Below are 19407 nucleotides of genomic sequence, written 5' to 3'. Positions count from 1 at the left end.
ACCATTATTATTAATAAAATCTTCTCGGTCTGGGCATTCCTCTTGTCCCCAGAGACCCCACCCCCCTTCCCCTTCTTCTCAATGTGGCCTTGAGAGCCCCCGCCTCCCTCCCCGCAGGCTGAGAGAGAGTGGAAATCAAAAGAAAACTCTGTTCTCTCTTCTTCCCCACCTCCTTCCCAATCAGCTCTTGGCTTCACTCCTCACCATCCTCCCTCTTTCCTCTCCACACTCTGCAGTGTTAGTACATTTCAGAAGAAAATATTTTAAAGTTGAGATCACCACAAGTGTATATGCGTGTGTGTGTCTGTGGGCGTTTGTCTCTCTCCACTCAGTGAAGGTGTGTGTGTGTACAGAACAGAAATATCTCCTCCCAAATATGTAGTGTGTATATCTGTAAACAAAAATAGTGTAAATGTACACACCTTCTCAGTATATATAGAACATATAGAACAAATATACATTACCTCTGCTAATACTGAAAAAACATCAAGATCAAATAGCCTTTGTTTTCACATTTACTTTGCCCCTGGGTTTCTTTGGGTGAGATTTTCTGCTTCAGGCCCGGAGAGGGGACGAGACCACCCCCCCACCAATCAAGCCCCTCTAGACTGTCAGCTCACTGTGGGCTGGAAATGTTTCTACTAACTCTGTTGTATTGTCCTCTCCAGAGCTCATAGTTCAGTGCTTTGCATACTCTAAGCGCTCAATAAATACCACTAAAGACACTCCTCTGAGCAACCTCGGAGGGACGCAGGCATACATATAGATAAAAAATTATAGATACAATACGTAAACAGATATGTAAATATATTACAGATATATAAATAAATTACAGATCGACAGGCAAACCCAGAGTAGGTCAAAGTGGTGGCTGATCACCCCTTCTACTTATTTGGAATTCAGGCTTCCAGAGGTCACTGCTAATGGTAACCCCCTCGACAGAGAGTCAATGCCAACTTGCCAACTTCCATTTCTATGGCTCCCTGCCTACACGTTGGAGCACCGATCTATCGCTTAGTACAGTGCTTGACACATAGTAAGCGCTTAAGAAATACCATAATTACTATTATTATCATGAAAACTTGTTAATTATCAATCGTATTTTATGAGGGCTTACTGTGTACACAGTGCATCGTACACAGTAAGCGCTTAATAAATATGATTGAATGAATACTGTGACTTGCCCAGGGTCACATAGCAGACAAGCGGTGGAGCCGGGATTTTGAACTCAGGTCCTTCTGATTCTCAGGCCCGGGCTCTATCTCCCCTGGTAGATTTGTTGGGAAAATGACTTTCTCCTAAATGTGCTTTTTTCCAGTTGAGTTGTGGGAGACGGCGGATTGGGGGTTGTCTCTGGCCCATATTAGAGATTCGTTTTTCTAGGAGCTCTCCCTGCAACGTGGCCCAGTGGATAGAGCCTGAGCCTGGGAGTCAGAGGACCTGGGTTCTAGTCCCCACTCCGCCACTGTGTTACTTTGAGTAACTCACCACTTCTCTGAGTCTCAGTTCCCTCATCTGTAAAATGGGGATTAAAACTGTAAGCCCCATGTGGGACAGGTACTGGGTCCAACGTGATTATCTTGTATCTGCCCCAGAACTCAGTACAGTGCCCGGCACATAGTAAGTGCTAACGATACCATTTTTTTTTTTAAAGGGTGGTGATGCTGCAGTGGCTAAGAGGCTCCATGTCGACATCCAGATAGAACTGCAAGACCTCGGGGAGCCTGCATTGAGGTCCCGGATACCCCTTGGGCAAACTTTTGGGGGGCGGGAGGTGTCAGTCCGTAGGAAAAAATCCCGAATCCCGTTCTCAGGACTCCCTGCTGGGAATACTGATGCATCTCTCCAGTCAGTTAATCTTATTTATTGAGCACTTCATGTGTGCAGAGCACTGTACTAAGCGTTTGGGAGAGTACGAGGTAATAATAGACACATTCCCTCCCCACAAAGGGCTTACAATCTAGAGGACGATTTTACAAATTACACTACGTTTAGGTGTTTATGGATGTGGGATGATGGGAGTGTAGGCGCGTGTTTGCAAGCCCATAGGTGTAGGTGTGTGATTGTGTGCACGTAGGGGTGTGCATGTGAATGTGCGTTTGCCTGGTGTCTATGTAGGTGTGGCTGCATGTGGGAGTGAGGGTTTGTGTGTGTGTTTGTGGGTACCTGCCCACACCTCCAAGGGAAGCTCTGCTTAGCCAAATTGCAGCTGCTGTAGCTGCCATTGGAGGAAACTCATCCGGTGAGAGCCGCAAGACCAGGTAACTATGGCAACAGATGCTTATCAAGCCTCGGAGAGGGCGTTGGAGGCCGGGGATGTGCACGTCAGACCCGAGCCCGGCCTTCGCAAATCTCGGGACTGGGGGGGGGAGGTGCGCTCACATAGAAGAAAGAGAGACCCTCAGAGAGGGAAATCCACCCCCTCTATCGACTGCAAACACCTTCAGCTCCATCCTAGAGCTCCTGCCCCATGCGACCCTCACCCTTTTTTTCTAATGGCATTTGTTAAACGCCTACTATGGGCCAGGCACTGAGCTAAGCGCTAGGGTGGATACAAGATATTCAGGTTGGACACAGTCCCTGTCCCACCTGGGGCTCACGGTCTTAATTCCCATTTGACAGATGAGGGAAATGAGGCCTAGAGAAGGGAAATATCTTGCCCAGGGTCACACAGAAGACAAGTGGCAGGGAGGAGAACCCAGGTCTTTTTGACTTCCAGGCGTGGGTTCATTAGCTTCATTCCACCTGATCAGTCGGTCGATGGATGAATGGGATTTATAGAGCTGGACAGGGAGCACTGGATCTGGCTTTTGAGGCTCTGGTATTGTTATGGGGTACTCGCCCCAGCGCTTACTACAGTGCTCTGCTCACATTAAACCTCAGTAAATACGATTGGTGGCTCTGGCTGCTGACCGCACCCTGCCCTACCCCCAGAAGGAGAGAGGAGTGAGGGAGGGTCGCCTTCTAGAGTCGTGGGGGGGGGGGTTTGAAGCCTCTTGGGGTCAAACAGTCATCATATTTATTGAGCTCTTGCTGTGTGCAGAGCACTGTATTAAGCGCTTGGGAGAGGACAATAGAACAATAAACAGACACATTCCCTGTGCACAACGGCCTTAGAGTCAAACCGGAGCTTGGAAGAGACCCTGCAGGCTGCATCCATCCACCTGGAGAGTAAGAACATGAGGGATTTCCCACCCCAGCTTGGCTCTTTGAAGCAGAATTTTCTTTTTCTTGTCCGTAAATAGGTTTTTGAGTGCTGAGGGAGGCTGTAGGGAGACCAAGAGTTCCCCCTCCTGGTGGCAGCTCAGGGCCGGAGAGATGAGCCTCTGGTTAACTCACTCCATTCAGGGATATTTATTGAGCGCTTAAAGTGGTCCTTGGATGGTCAAATGACTCGACTTAGATTAGCATATTTCGGACACATGATCAGGAAGAATCATTCTCTGGAGAAGACACTAATGCTAGGAAAAGTCCAGGGAAAACGTGGGAGAGGCAGACCAGCAGCTAGATGGATAGAAACCCTAACAACGATAACGGAAGAACCGTGAGCAAGGTTACGGATTATGGCAGAAGACAGGACGTCTGGAGAAGATATATTCAGAGAGTCGCTATGAATCGGAAACGACTCGAAGTCACCTGATAATAATAACAGTGTGCAGAGCACTGTACTAAGTGCTTGGGAGAGGACAGTACAACAGAGTTGGCAGACGTGTTCCATTCACAAGGAGAAGACAGTCTGTCCCTCTCTAGAATGCAAACTCATTATGGGCAGGGAATATTGTTATATTGTACCCTCCTAGGCACTTAGTACAGTGCTCTGCAGAATCAGAGTAACAGACCAGGAAAAAAGAATACAAAGATGGGTAGGGGGATAATTAAGTGTGTAAACAGCATATTCGTACACTCTGATGAACTGATTCATCCATCACTAGGTGGGGATGGGCAGGGCCGAGACCAAAACCTTCATCCTGTAGAGAACCATCGAGTCCTAGTGGTTAGAGCCTGAGCCCGGGAATCAGAAGGTCCTGGGTTCTGATCCTGACTCCGCCACTTATCTGCTGGCTGTCCTTGAGTAAGTCACTTCACTTCTCTGTGCCTCACTTCCCTCATCTGTGAAATGGGGATTAAGACTGTGAGTCCCTTGTGGAACAGGGACTGTGTCGAACCCGATTAGCTTGTATCTCCCCAGTGCTTAGAACACACACAGAGTAAGTGCTTAACAATATCAATATAATATACATACATGAAGTTTTACATGCTCCACTCAATGATTTATTATTCGCATTCCCATTCTCTTGATTTTAGCAGTTCCGTCTGTGTGCTTCTTCCCGCTCCTCCTTTCTGAAAATAATTTATGCCTGCTAGGCCCCCATTAGATGGGAAGGTTATCGAGGGAGAAGGCAGAGTCTTTTAGTTCCTCCAGAGTCTCTCCAGCATTCAGTCCAGTGCCACTGTTGGTGCTCAGTAAACCAACAGTAAATCGATGCTCCTGTGAGACTTCAGTGAAAGTGGTGGTCGGAGGTGCTGGGTCGGCCCTGGGGGGTGGAAGAAAAGAGGGAAAGGGGGGTGCAATCGTTTCTGTTCAGGTGTACCAGGCTGTGGGACCCCTCCAGGTACCAACCTCCAGGAACCCCCTCGTACCTTGATCTAGTCTATCTTGCCGCCGAACTCTCACACATATCCTGCCTCTGGCCCGGAATGCCTTCCCTCTTCATACTCGACAGACAATTACTCGCCCCCTTCCTCCGTATCTGATAAACCAACACTCTCCTGACTTTTCAAGCCGTACTGAAGGGCCATCTCCTCCGAGAGGCCTTCCCTAAGCCCTCCTTTCCTCTTCTCCCACTCCCTTCTGCGTCACCCTGACTTGCTCCCTTTATTCTTCCCCCTTCAGCCCCACACCGCTTATGCACATATCTATCATTTATTTATTCATATTAACATCCGTCTCCCCCTCCAGACTTTGAGCTCGTTGTGGGCAGTGAATATGTCTTTTTTGCTGTTATACATCGTACTCTCCCAAGTGCTTAGTACAGTGCTCTGCACACAGTAAGCACTCAGTAGTTACGACTGAATGACTGATTGATCAGGCGCTGGGACTTCCCGGGGCCTGTCACTGTTGATCAGCAGGAGGATTGGCCACTCACCCCACACCGTGCAGCCATCAAACCCAGTCGTCCAGGACTCCCGTGGCCACCATGAGCCCCAGCAGCAGGGCCAACTGTCCGGTTGGGGGGAGAGTAGCCCCTGTGGAGAGTCAGAGAGGGCCTGTGTGAGATGCTAGTGCTCCCTCTGCTAGGCTATGGGGGTCCGACTGGGGTTGTGTGTGTGTGGAGGTGGGTCACCCAGCTCTGTGCATGTGTGTTTGGAGGTAGGGGGGACTGTAACTAGAATTCGAGTGGGGGAGGTCACACTTGCAGCTCCTGGCCTTGCTGAGCTTTGCCCACTGGGCCCGCTGGCCCTCTCTGTTGCCATGGTTACCACTCCTGGATGGGGAGGGGGAATCGGCCACGGAGCCTTGGGAGCAGGAATGACTGGTGCCCTTCCCACCCGGCTCCTGGGGGCATTGGGGGGCTGTGTCAGTCCATTCCCTGCTGCTGGGTGGGAAACTATTTACCGAGCTGCCCCAGGGTCACCTGGCTATGACTCCCCATGAGTGAGGATGTTCCCAAGGACAGAGTGGAGTGGGGAGGGGTAAAGGTGGGGGACCCCTCTGCCCTGGCCTTGCCACAGGGGCAGGCAGTAGGCTGGATGCCCCAGGGTGGCACCTCCCACTCCTCCAAGCCCATTCCCCGACTGACAGACACCGCCAGTTGGAAAGAAAGACTGGGGATAGGGCTTGGGGTAGGGTAATAGGAGAATGAAGCTGGTGCCAGGGCAAAGAGGGAGGGGCAGATAGCATGGACAGATAGAGACAGGATTGGTGGGTGGGGAGGAGCAGATGGAGGTGGGGCGGAGGGGCAGATGACCTGGGCAGATAGAGGCAGGAATTTGGTCGGGGAGGGACAGATAGAGGTAGGAGTGGGTGGGAGCAGGGGATGGCGTCATTAGATGGAGGCAGGAATCTGCTCCCTGGCAGAAGGAGGCAGGAGTGGGTGAGGGGGCAAGATGGCATGGGCAGAGAGAGGCAGGAATGGTGGGTGGGTGAGTAGGAGGGGCACGGGGAGTATGTTTCACCACTGAATGTTGGCTTCTCTGTTGCTGCTGGGATCTCATCATCTGGAAAAGAACCAAGAGGAAAATGAAGGAAGAGAAGAAACTGCAAGTGAAGAGGGGAATAAAAATAGGAAAAATAATTGTGGTACTTGTTAGACGCTTACTATGTACCAAGCACTGTTCCAAGTGCTGGGGTAGATACAAGTTAATCAGGTTGGACACAGTCCCTGTCCCACATGGGGCTCACACTCTTAAGCCCCACTTTACAAATGAGGAAATTGAGGCCCAGAGAAGTTAAGTGACTTGCCCAAGGTCGTGCAGCAGAGAGGGGAAGGGAGGGAATTGGAAGGGGGAGAAAGGGAAGCAGTGAAGCCTAGTGGAAAGAACCCGGGCCTCGGTGTCAGAAGGACCTGGTTTCTAATCCCACTCGGCCATTTGTCTGCTGTGTGACCTTGGGCAAACCATTTAACTTTTCTGTGCTTCAGTAACCTCACCTGTAAAACGGGGAAGAAGACTGTGAATCCCATGTGGGACCTGGACTGTGTCCCACCTGATTACCTCGTATCTACCCCAGCCTTTAGCACAGTGCCCGTCACGTAGTAGATGCTTAAATACAGTATATAAAAAGGTCACTTCTCTGGGCCTCAGTTCCGTCATCTGTAAAATGGGGATGAAGAGTGTGAGCCCCATGTGGGACAGGGACTGTGTTGAACCTGATTAGCTTTTATCTACCCCAGCTTTTAGTACAGTGTCTGACACATAGTAACGGCTTCACAGATAACAAAAAATAATCAAAAAGGAGTTAAAGTTAGAAGCAGCGTGGCTCAGTGGAAAGAGCACGGGCTTTGGAGTCAGGGCTCATGAGTTCGAATCCCAGCTCTGCCACTTGTCGGCTGTGTGACTGTGGGCGAGTCACTTCACTTCTCTGTGCCTCAGTTCCCTCATCTGGAAAATGGGGATTAAGACTGTGAGCCCCACGTGGGACGTGGCTCAGTGGAAAGAGCATGGGCTTTGGAGTCAGGGCTCATGAGTTCGAATCCCAGCTCTGCCACTTGTCGGCTGTGTGACTGTGGGCGAGTCACTTAACTTCTCTGTGTCTCAGTTCCCTCATCTGTAAAATGGGGATTAAGACTGTGAGCCCCACGTGGGACAACCTGATTCCCCTATGTCTACCCCAGCGCTTAGAACAGTGCTCGACACATAGTAAGCGCTTAACAAATACCAACATTTTTTTTTCTATGTCTACCCCAGCGCTTAGAACAGTGCTCGGCCCATAGTAAGCGTTTAACAAATACCAACATTATTATTAAAGACTTGGGGGGGGGGGCCTCAAAGGAGGTTGCAATATTTTCTTCTGCCACTAGATGTCACTGCTCCCACAGCGATCGCCCAATTGTCGCCGTTTCCCGGGGGGGGGGGGAGTCGTGCGCATGCGCACTGCCAGTTAAGGGCTTTTGTCAAGCTCTCACTTTGTGCTAAGCATTAGGTCAGATACAAGAGAGTCAAATGAGACCCAATCCCTGCCCCACACGGGGCTCAGAATCTAAGAGGGAGGGAGATCCCGGGTTTCATCTTTATTTTACAGATGGGGAAACTGAAGCCCTGAGAGGGGAAGAGATTTGCCTAAGGCCACAGGTGATGATAATAATAATAATGTTGGTATTTGTTATTACTATGTGCAGAGCACTGTTCTAAGCGCTGGGGGAAATACAGGGTAATCAGGTCGTCCCACGTGAGGCTCACAGTTAATCCCCATTTTACAGATGAGGGAACTGAGACACAGAGAAGTGAAGTGACTCGCCCACAGTCACTGACAAGTGGCAGAGCCGGGAGTCGAACCCATGATCTCTGACTCCGAAGCCCAGGCTCTTTCCTGATGATGATGATAATGGTATTTGGTAAGCACTCACTATGTGCCAAGCACTGTTCTAAGCGCTGGGGTAGATACAAGCTCATCAGGTTGTCCCACGTGGGGCTCACAGGCTTAAAATGGGGATTAAAACTGGGAGCCCCACATGGGACTAACCTGATCACCTTGTATCCTCCAGCGCTTAGAACAGTGCTTTGCATATAGTAAGCGCTTAACAAATACCACCATTTTTTAAATCCTCATTTTACAGATGAGATAAATGAGCCACTTGGCCAAGTGGCTTGGCCAAGGTCGACACAGCAGACAAGTGGTGGAGTCGGAATTAGAACCCACGGCCTCTGACCTCCAAGCCTCTGCTCTCGCCACCAAGCCACGCTGCTTCCCTGGGATTAGAACCCACGTCTCCTGACTCCCTGGCCCATGCTCTTTCTGTTCGCTTATATTGTTCAGGTAAGGGGGTTGAGCTGTCTCCCTTACAGTCCCCCTCTAGACTGGAAGCTCCTTGTAGTCAGGGAATATGTCTGTTTATGAATATGAGATGTTCATCCCCTTGATTCTATTTATTGCCATTGTTCTTGTCTGTCCGTCTCCCCCGATTAGACTGTGCGCCCGTCAAAGGGCAGGGACTGTCTCTATCTGTTACCGATTTGTCCATTCCAAGCGCTTAGTACAGTGCTCTGCACATAGTAAGCGATCAATAAATACTATTGAATTTATTGTTATACTGTACTCTCCCAAGTGTTTAGTACAGTGCTGTGTATACACTAAGCGCGCGCTAAATACGAGTGCATGAATATTAGAATCTCCCAAAAGATTAATACAGTGCTCTGCACACAGTAAGTGCTCAATAAGTACCACGGATTGATTGAAGCTTGGGCATCCACACCTGTGGCTGCCCTGGGAGGAAAACATCTTCTGGGTGAGTGTGCGTGTGGTGTAAATTAGTGTGTCTGTCCATCTGGGACTTTGCTCCTGTCTGACTTCATCACTGTCTGTTTCTCTCACTGTGTGTCGCTTTCTAAGAGAAAGCTCTCTGAAAAGAAATATGTGTGTGTGTATGAGTCAATCAGTCCAACCTGATTATCTTGTACCTACCGCAGAACTCAGTATTGTGCCTGGCACATAGTAAACGCTTAACAAATACCACGATTATTATTATTATTGTCTGCTGTGTGATCAGGGGCACGTCCCTTGGCTTCTCTGTGCCTCAGGTCCCGCCTCTGTAAAATGAGGATGAAGTCTGTGAGCCCCATGTGGGACAGGGACTGTGGCCAACCTGCTTGAATCTAGCACCTTAGAACGGTGCTTGACACATAGTAATCACTTAAGAAATACCATCATTATCATTATTATTATTAATATTACAAAGCCCCCCCTCCCCCAAACACTCCCCACCTTCTGTTCCCCACAGACCTTGAATGAGCATGGGCAGGGTGACGTTGAGGGAGCCATCGTTGTGTTCGGGTGTGATGCCCAGGATTTTGCACATGAGCTCATAGACATGGACACTCTCGAAGCCCTCCACCACGAGCCCCTTCCTAAACTTGGGACCCTCGGCTCGGAAGATGGTCTTCATGTCCATCTCCCCGTTGTCAAAGCCGTGTTCGCCGTTGTTGTTCTGGACGTTGATTCTCTGCAAGGGAAAAGGGGCAGATTGAGTCTTCTGTCCATCTCCAAATCCCCCTTCGCTCCCACCCTTCTGGAGAAGGGGAACACATTTCTCTGCTGCTTGCCTGCTGGGTGACCTTGAATAAGTCACTTCTTTCTCTGGGGTAGAAACAAGCTAATCAGATTGGATACAGTCCCTGCCCCACATGGGGCTCACAGTCTTCCCCCCCATTTTACAGATGAGGTCTCTAAGGCCCAGAGAAGTGAAGTGGCTTGCCCAAAGTCACCCAGCAGACAAGGGGCAGAGCCAGGATTAGAACCCAGGTCCTTCTGATTCCTAGCCTGGGCACTATCCATATTTGGTTTTTTATAAGGTATTTGTTAAGTGCTTACTCTGTGCCAGGCACTTATTAAGCAAAGGGGTAGATCCAAGAAAACCAGGTTGGACCCAGTCCCTGTCCCATGTGGGGCTCACAGTCTCAATCCCCATTTTAGAGATGAGGTAACTGAGGCCCAAAGAAGTGAAGTGACTTCAAGATCACACAGCAGATAAGTGGCAGAGCTGGGATAAGAACCCATGACTTTCTGACTCCCAGGACCGGGCTCTGTCCACTGCACTCTGCTGCTTTCCTCTATCCCAGCGCTCAGTATACTGTTTGGCACACAGTAGGTGCTTAAAAAATACCATTATCACCACCATCAGCAGCAAGCGCTCGATAAATAGTGGCGATCGGGCTGCCGATTCGACAGGGTTGGGCCCCTTCCCGGCCCCCCCATCCCGGCCCACCGTCTTACCCCGTGGATGACGTAGGGTAGATCACTGTACATGACCAGGGGGGTGATCCGGGAATTGTTGGCGTAGTGAAACTTTCTGGGAAAGTCCTCCTTCTTGTAGACGTGCAGCCTCGGGTGGGCATCCTTCAGAACGTCGTAGACGTGGTCCAACTTCCCGTCTTTGGGCAACAGCATCCCGCTGGGCCCGTAGTCCAGGAGCTCAAACTTGATGTCCTGGAAGGTGAAATTCTTGAACTTGTGGAACTGCACCAGGTCGTCGGCTTTCTTCTTGACCGTGGTCATGCCGTGGTCCGAGGTGATGATGAGGTTGAGGGTGGACCGGAGCCCGCTGCTCTCGATCCGGTCCCTCAGGTAGCCCACCGTGCGGTCCACCTGGGCCACCATGCTCCTCCTCTGCGGGGAGTCGGGCCCGAACTTGTGGCCCGTCGAGTCCGGCTCGCCGAAGTAGAGGGTGACCAGGGACAGGTTGTCCTGGACGAACCAGCGGAGGACCGTGTCGATGTTCTGCCTCCACTCCGTCTCGTTGTTGTACTTGTGGCCCACCGGCTCCTTCCGACTTTGGGTCACCGGCTGACCCTGGTAGGTCACGTTGCCGCCGGGGTAGAAGAAGGAGCCTGTCTTCAGCCCCTAGTTACGGAAATTCGGGTGAATTAGTCAGTCGATCGTATTTATTGAGCACTTACTGTGTGCGGAGGAGAAACAGCGAGGCCTAGTGGAAGGAGCCCGAGTCTGGGAGTCAGAGGACCTGGGTTCTCATCCCGCCTCTCCTGCTTCTCAGCTCCATTGTGACCATCCCCTATTTGGGTCAAGGATCACCCGTTTTTTAAGATATTTCTTAAGCGCTTACTGTGTGCCGGGAACTTTACTAAGCCCTGGGGTAGATCCAAGCTAATCAGGTTGGGCACGGTCCATGTCCCACATGGGCTCACAGTCTTAATTCCCATTTTACCGATGAGGTAACTGAGTCCCAGAGAAGTGAAGTGACTTGCCTAAGGTCACATGGCGGACAAGATGCAGAAAAAGGAGAGGAACCCAGGTCCTCTGACTCCCAGGCCTGGGCTCTATCCATTAGGCTACGCTGCTTCTCATTTTCCATTTTCCATTTGCTTCCCATTCTACTTTACACCCTCTACCCCCTCCGGTTTTTTTAATGGTTTTTATTCAGCTCTTACTATGAGCCAGGCACTGCCGTAATAATAATAATTCTGGTATTAAATGCTTACTATGTGCTAGACACTGTTCTAAACTCTGGGGTAGATACAAGATAATTGGGTTGAACACAGTCCCTGTCCCACAGAGCGTTCACAGTCTTAATCTCCATTTTACAGCTGAGGGAACTGAGGCCTAGAGAAGTTAAGTGATTTGCCCAAGGTCACATGGCAGGTAAGTGGTGGAGCAGGGATTAGAACTCGGGACCTTCTGACTCCCAGGCCCGTACTCTATCCACTAGACTATGCTGTAAGCGCTAGGGTGGGCGCAAGCAAATTGGGCTGGGCAGAGTCCCTGTCTCATGTGGGGCTCATCATCTCAATCCCCTTTTTGCAGTCGAGGAAACTGAGGTACAGAGAAATGAAGTGACTTGCCCAAAGGGTTGAGGCGGGCGGGACCGGGGGTGGTACCTGTTTTTGGGCCGAGATCCAGATAGGCAGGGACCCGTTGTCCCACCACCTTTCGATCCCCAGCGTGGCGTGGTATGGCAGTTTGACCTTGGTCGTGACGTTGTAGTACATGTTGTGCACCACTCCGTGGTTTTCGATGTACTTGCCTGGAGAGGAGGGAAGGGGGAAATGAACGCCGGAGCCGTCTCCTGGAGCTCAGATCCTCCCTCCGCCCATCAGTCGATCGATGGTATTGACTGAGCGCTTACTGTGTGCAGAGCACTGGACTGAGCGCTTAGGAGAGGACAGAACGACAGAGTCGGTCGACATGTTGGTAGGACCTGGGTTCTAATCCCGGCTCCTCTGTGGCCTTGGACAAGTCACGTCACTTCTCTGGGCCTCAGTTCCCTCTTCGGTAAAATGGGGATCAAGACTGTGAGCCCTGTGTGTGACAGGGACTGTGTCCAACCCAATTTGCTTACATCCACCCCAGCGCTTAGTATAGTGCCTGGTACGTAGTAAGCGCTTGACGAATACCGTAATTATTACTATTATATTCCCTCACAGTCTAAAGCCCCATTTTAGAGATGAAGTAACCGAGGCCCTGTGAAGCGATTGGCCCAAGGCCACACACAGCAGACAAGCGGTGGAGCCGGGATTAGAACCCACGACTGTCTGACTCCCAGGCTCCATCCACTAGGCCACACTGCTTCCCCGCTGCCCGCCCCCTTCCCCTCCATCCCCCCGCTGTCCCGGCTACTGCCCCCCACACCCGACCCAGGCGACGAAGGACCCACCCGTGACGAGGGTGAAGTGGCAGGGGCTGGTCATGGTGACGAAGGCCGGGGTCATGTGGTGGGCTTTGACCCCCGCGGCCGCCATGGCGTCCAGGTTGGGCGTGTCCACGTCCACGTCGTAGTCCCAGCGGAAGCCGTCGAAGGAGACCAGGAGCAGCTTGGAGGCCGCGGGGGTCTTGCCGGGGAGGGGGCTGCCGGTCCCCGGGGAAAGCAGGGCCAGGGCCAGCCAGAGGAGGACCGGGACGCACCCCATGGTGGACGATCTGACTCGGCCCGGAGTCCGGCGCTGGCCTTCTTGAAGGGACCAGACCAAAGTCCTGCAGTCAGCTGCTCGCTGTCGTCCAGTCCTATCTGGGGAAGAACTTTCCGGGCAGATAAAGGGATGAATTAGGCTACTTAAACCCTCCCTCCCAGGGACGTTGGGAAGGGGAAACGTGCCTAATACGGCGCTCTGCACGCAGTAAGCGCCCAATAAATACGATTGAAAGAATGAAAATGACCGGTGCAAAATGCTTGGGGAATGAAAGTGGCGAAATGTCTGTCTTCCCTCTACTGACAATCGTGGTATTTGTTACTTACTATGAGCCAGGCACTGTACTAAGCATTGGGGTGGATATGAGCAAATGGGGTTGGGCACAGTCCCTGTCCCGCGTGGGGCTCACAGTCTCAATCCCCATTTTACAGCAGAGGGAACTGAGGCCCAGAGAAGTAAAGGGAATGATCCGAGATCACACAGGGGACAAGTGGCAGAGCCGGGATTAGAACCCACAACCTTCCAACTCCCAGGCCCGTACTCTGTCCACGTAGCCCACTATAAGCTGTAATCGCACTGTGGGTATGGAATGGATCAGTTCTATTGGACTCTCCCCAGCACTTAATACTTCATTCAATAGTATTTAAGCACCTACTGTGCACAGGGCACTGGACTAAGCTCCTGGGAGGGGATGATACAACAACATAATGGACACATTCCCTGCCCATGATGAGCTGACAGTCTAGAGGGGGAGGCAGTCATCAATAGAAATAAATAAATGACAGATGTGGACATAATCTTTACAATATCGCCAATATCCGCCCTTTCCTCTCCATCCAAACGGCTTTCTTACCGGTACAAGCTCTCATTATATCCCGGCTGGATTATTGTGTCAGCCTTCTCTCTGATCTCCCTTCCTCCTGTCTCTCCCCGCTCCAGTCTATTCTTCACTCCGCTGCCCGGCTCATCTTCCTGCAGAAACGCTCTGGGCATGTCATTCCCCTCCTTAAAATCCTCCAGTGGTTGCCTATCGACCTCCGCACGAAACAAAAGCTTCTCACTCTAGGCTTCGAGGCTCTCCGTCCCCTTGCCCCTTCCTACCTCTCCTCCCTTCTCTCTTTCTCCCGCCCACCCCGCACGCTCCTCTCCTCCGCCTCCCACCTCCTCACCGTCCCCCGTTGTCGCTTATCCCGCCGTCGACCCCTGGCCCGCGTCCTCCCGCTGTCCCGGAACGCCCTCCCCCCTCACCTCCGCCAAACTAACTCTCTTCCCCTCTTCAAAGCCCTACCGAGAGCTCACCTCCTCCAAGAGGCCTTCCCAGACTGAGCTTCCCCTCTTCCCTCTGCTCCATTTATTTTGTTAATGAGGTGTCCATCCCTTTGATTCTATTTATCACGATTAAGTTGTCTTGCTTTTGTCCGTCTGTCTCCCCCGATTAGACTGTAAGCCCGTCGATGGGCGGGGATTGTCTCTATCTGTTGCCGAATTGTACATTCCAAGCGCTCAGTACAGTGCTCTGCACATAGTAAGCGCTCAATAAATACTATTGAATGAATGAACATCAGCGGTGTGGGACTGGGAGGGGGGATGAAGAAAGGGAGCAAGTCAGGGTGACGCAGAAGGGAGTGGGAGGAGAGGAAAGGAGGGCCTAGTCAGAGAAGGCCTCTTGGAGGAGGTGTGCTTAACTTTCTCTCTTTATCTACTCGGGGCTTATCGAATGATGGGAGGCAGTAGGCTTTATCAGGGTGGTATTTCCAAGCCAATAAAAGGAGAAGTACGAGGAATCTCCCATCGGAGAGTCTTCCTCCTCATATGACATGAACATTGGGTCCTCTTTGCCCTCTGATAACAGCGAGAGCCACAGATGCAGATAAGAAATACCACCTTTGGTCTAGCTGGGTGGAAAAAGGGGTCACATCCCTTTTCCTCACTCCATCTTGTCCTTGGTCAGTTTATTCATTCATTCAATAGTATTTATTGAGCGCTTACTATGTGCAGAGCACTGTACTAAGCGCTTGGAATGGACAGATCGGCAACAGATAGAGACAGTCCCTGCCCTTTGACGGGCTTACGGTCTAATCGGGGGAGAAAGGCAGACAAGAACAATGGCAATAAATAGAGTCGAGGGGAGGAACATCTCATAAAAACAATGGCAAATAAATAGAATCAGGGTGATGTACATCTCATTAAACAAAATAAACAGTTTAGGAAGGTGCTGACAGAGAGCAGGTTGCTTGATGGTAATAATGATAATAATAATAATGATATTTGTTAAGCACTTACTATGTACCAGACACTGTTTTAAGCACTGGGGTAGATACAAGATAATTGGGTTGGACATAGTACCTGTCGATCAGTCCTTCATTCAATCATATTTATGGAGCACTTACTCTGTGCAGAACACTATAATAAATGCTTGGGAGAAGACAGTACAACAGTAAACAGACACATACCCAGCCCGCAACGAGCTGTCTCACATAGGGCTCACAGTCTTAATTCCCACTTTATTCATTTATTCATTCAGTAGTATTTATTGAGCGCTTATTATGTGCACAGCACTGTACTAAGTGCTTGGAATGTTCAGTTCGGCAACAGATAGAGACAATCCCTGCCCATCCACGGGCTTACAGTCTAATCGGGGGAGACAGACGGACAAAAACAAGACAATTTAATCGCGATAAATAGAATCAAGGGGATGGACACCTCATTAACAAAAAAATAGGATAATAAAAATATATGCAAATGAGCACAGTGCTGAGGGGAGGGGACGGGAGAGGGGGAGGAGCAGAGGGAAAGGGAGGGAAAAGGGGCTTAGCTGAGGGGAGGTGAAGGGGGGTAGAGAGGGAGCAGAGGGAGCAGAGGGAAAAGGGGAAGCTCAGTGTGGGAAGGCCTCTTGGAGGAAGTGAGCTCTCAATAGGGCTTTGAAGAGGGGAAGAGAGTTAGTTTGGTGGAGGTGAGGAGGGAGGGCATTCCAGGACCGCGGGAGGACGTGGGCCAGGGGTTGACGGCGGGATAGGCGAGAACGGGGGACGGTGAGGAGGTGGGCGGCAGAGGAGCGGAGCGTGCGGGGTGGGCGTAGAAAGAGAGAAGGGAGGAGAGGTAGGAGGGGGCAAGATGATGGAGAACCTTGAAGCCTAGAGTGAGAAGTTTTTGTTTCGTGCAGAGGTTGATAGGCAACCACTGGAGAATTTTAAGGAGGGGAGTGACAGGCCCAGAACTTTTTTGCAGGAAGATGAGCCGGGCGGTGGAATGAAGAATAGACTGGAGCGGGGAGAGACAGGAGAAAGGGAGGTCAGAGAGAAGGCTGACACAGTAATAAAGCCGGGATATTATAACAGCCTGTACCAGTAAGATAGCCATTTGGATGGAGAGAAAAGGGCGGATCTTGGCGATATTGTAAAGGTGAGACCGGCAGGCCTCGGTGACGGATCGGATGTGCGGGGTGAATGAGGGAGCCGAGTCAAGGGTGACACCAAGGTTGCGGGCTTGAGAGACGGGAAGGATGGTCGTACCATCCACAGTGACAGGGAAGTCAGGAAGAGGACAGGGCTTGGGAGGGAAGATGAGGAGCTCAGTTTTGGCCATGTTGAGTTTTAGGTGGCGGGCAGACATCCGGGTAGAGACATCTTGGAGGCAGGAGGAGATACGAGCCTGAAGGGAGGGGGAGAGGACAGGCGCAGAGATGTAGATCTGCGTGTCATCTGCATAGAGATGATAGTTGAAACCGTGAGAGCCAATGAGTTCACCAAGGGAGTGAGTGTAGATGAGAACAGAAGAGGGCCAAGAACTGATCCTTGAGGAACCCCTACAGTTAGAGGATGGGAGGGGGAGGAGGGGCCCGCGAAGGAGACCGAGAATGAACGGCCAGAAAGATAAGAGGAGAACCAGGAGAGGACGGAGTCCGTGAAGCCGAGGTGAGATAAGGTGTGGAGGAGAAGGGGATGGTCTACAGCGTCGAAGGCAGCTGAGAGGTCGAGGAGGATTAGGATAGAGTAGGAGCCGTTGGATTTGACAAGATGGAGGTCATGGGTGACCTTTGAGAGAGCAGTCTCGGTAGAGGGAACTGAGGCCCAGAGAAGTGAAGTGACCTGTCCGAGGTCACACGGCAGACAAGTGGCGGAGCCGGGATTAGAACCCAGGTCCATCTGACTCCCAGGCCCGTGCTCTGTCCACTAGGCCACACTGCTTCTCTTTGATGGCTTGCTCTGTGCAACCCTTGTACTGTTTCTTTGGCATTCTGAAGTCCTTGGAAGAGATGAATCAACTTTACAACGGGGTGTGGGTGCGGGATTAGAACCCAGGTCCACCCAAGTCCCCGGTCAGTGTGCCATTCTCTAGGCCACACTGCTACTCATGAATCGGTTGACGCCTAACACCATCCGGCGACCTTTTTCTTCAGGGTTCCGCACTCCCTTGGAAGAAATGAATCAGCTTTACAACGGGGTGCGTGGGAAGAATAAATTGGAAAGGTGGTTTTGGTTACCTGGGGGTTTTGAGAGCCTATCTGCTAGTCAGCTCAATGAGCAAATCAGCGGAGGGTGATTTCCCAAGATAAACTCCAGTGTAAAACCATTAAACGGGCAATCTTGCAGATTAAAAAATAAAATGCAACTCCGAAAGTATTGGGAACTCCGTCAGCAGTTGTCCACGATGTAATCTCTGGGCCGTAAAAGTTGATGAGCGCCGAGGGCCGGCGAACGAGACCAAGTGGAGAGAAGGCTAGAGTTGGAATTGTTAACTGCCGCCCCGGAGCATCCACTCTGTGCACAACGTTGGGTGAGGTTTGGAGAGTGGGGGCTCTCGAGGAAGGCGAGGAAGTCGTTCCTGCCTTCAACGAGCTGATGAGCTAAAGAGGGAGAAAAGCCCAACCGAAGTCCATTCATTTATTCATTCGATCGTTTTTAGTGACCGCTTACTGTGTGCAGAGCACTGTACTAAGCGCTTGGGAGAGGACAACAATAAGCAGTCACATTTCCGGCCTGCGGTGAGTTTACAGTTCAGAGCTGTGAGCTGTAGACAATCCCAGCTCTGACGCTTGCTGCGGGACTTGGGCAAGTCACCTTACTTCCCCCTCCCTTTACTACTTATATGAGACGCAGCATGGTGTAGTGGCTAGAGCCCCGTCCTGGGAGTCGGAAGGCTTGGGTTCTAATCCCGTCTCTGCCACCTGTCTGCTGCATGACCTCGGGCAAGTCACTTGGCTTCTCAGCGTCTCGGTTACCTATCTGTAACGTGGGGATTGAGACCGTGAGCCCCGCACGAGACGGGGATTGTGTCCAACCCCATTTGCCTCTATCCACCACAACGCCGAGCACAGTGCCCGTCACATAGTAAGCGCTTAGCAAATACTATCTTTTTTTCCTCAGTTCCCTCACCTTCCTTTTTTTGTGAATCGGGGATTTGACACCCGTTAGTCCTCCCATGGAGACCGTGAACCCCCATGTGGGACCCGATTATCTTTGTACCCTCCTCGCCCCCAGGGCTTAGTACAGTGCACGGCAAATAGTAAGTGCTTAACAAATACCTCAATTATTAAATGGATAGTAATTCTCAACACGAGCCGTGGAATATTGTCAATTCCTTGAGGGCAGGGTTCTTAACTACCAACTGCAGTGTAATCTACAGTGCTTAGTCCAGTGCTCTGCACACGGTAGACTGAAAATTCCTAGAGGGCAAGAATCGAGACTTCCAACTGTATTGTACTCTCCTCAGCACTTAGTCTTTTTATTTTTATTTCTTAAGCTCGTGCTATGCGCCAGGCACCGTACAAAGTGCTGGAGTAGGTACGCGCTAATCAGGCTGGACAAAGTCCACGTCCCACATGGGGTTCACGGTCTTAATCCCCATTTTGCAGATGAGGGAACTGTGAGGTGAAGTGACTTGCCCAAGGTCCCACAGCAGGCACGTGGCAGAGTCAGTATTAGAACCCAGGACCTTCTGACTCCCAGGCCTGTGCTGGATCCACTAATCCGGTCCTCGTATCATAGTAGACTGTAAACTTCTTGAGGGCAAAGATTGTTTCTGCCTACTCTCTTGAATTCTGTTGTGTGCTAAATCGGGTGCTCTGTTCAGAATATAAACCCTCAGTAAATGCTATTTATTAGTTGATCGATTCAGCAACCTTCACTGAGTATAAAAGAGAAGGAGCATTGCCTAGTGGATAGAGCACGGGCCTGGGAGTCAGAAAGACCTGGGTTCTAATCCCGCCTCCAGTACTTGTCTGCTTGGACAATTCACTTCTCCGTGCCCCACTTCCCTCATCTGTAAAATGGGGGATTAATAATAATAATAATAATAATAATGATGATGATGATGGTATTAAGGCAGTGA

At 50.9% G+C, this 19407-nt stretch overlaps 1 protein-coding gene and 1 long non-coding RNA gene across 2 annotated transcripts; both read right to left on the bottom strand.

Annotated features, from left to right (window-relative positions):
* Positions 1–4249: 4249 nt before the first annotated feature.
* LOC120638188 lies at positions 4250–5449 on the bottom strand. Its single transcript, XR_005659711.1, has 2 exons — positions 5148–5449; positions 4250–4535 (listed from the first exon to the last, which is right to left on the bottom strand). It is a non-coding gene; the product is annotated as an uncharacterized LOC120638188 (long non-coding RNA).
* Positions 5450–8870: 3421 nt separating this feature from the next.
* On the bottom strand, positions 8871–13077 carry ENPP7 (ectonucleotide pyrophosphatase/phosphodiesterase 7). The gene is made up of 5 exons (XM_039911008.1): positions 12825–13077; positions 12049–12194; positions 10430–11056; positions 9440–9659; positions 8871–8923 (listed from the first exon to the last, which is right to left on the bottom strand). The coding sequence occupies exons 1-5, from the start codon at positions 13075–13077 to the stop codon at positions 8871–8873; spliced, it is 1299 nt and encodes a 432-aa protein (XP_039766942.1).
* Positions 13078–19407: the final 6330 nt, after the last annotated feature.

The sequence above is a fragment of the Ornithorhynchus anatinus genome, unplaced genomic scaffold (genome assembly GCF_004115215.2).
Source record: "Ornithorhynchus anatinus isolate Pmale09 unplaced genomic scaffold, mOrnAna1.pri.v4 scaffold_264_arrow_ctg1, whole genome shotgun sequence".
Classification (NCBI taxonomy): Eukaryota; Metazoa; Chordata; class Mammalia; order Monotremata; family Ornithorhynchidae; genus Ornithorhynchus; species Ornithorhynchus anatinus.
This window is presented reverse-complemented; position numbering and strand designations above follow the sequence as displayed.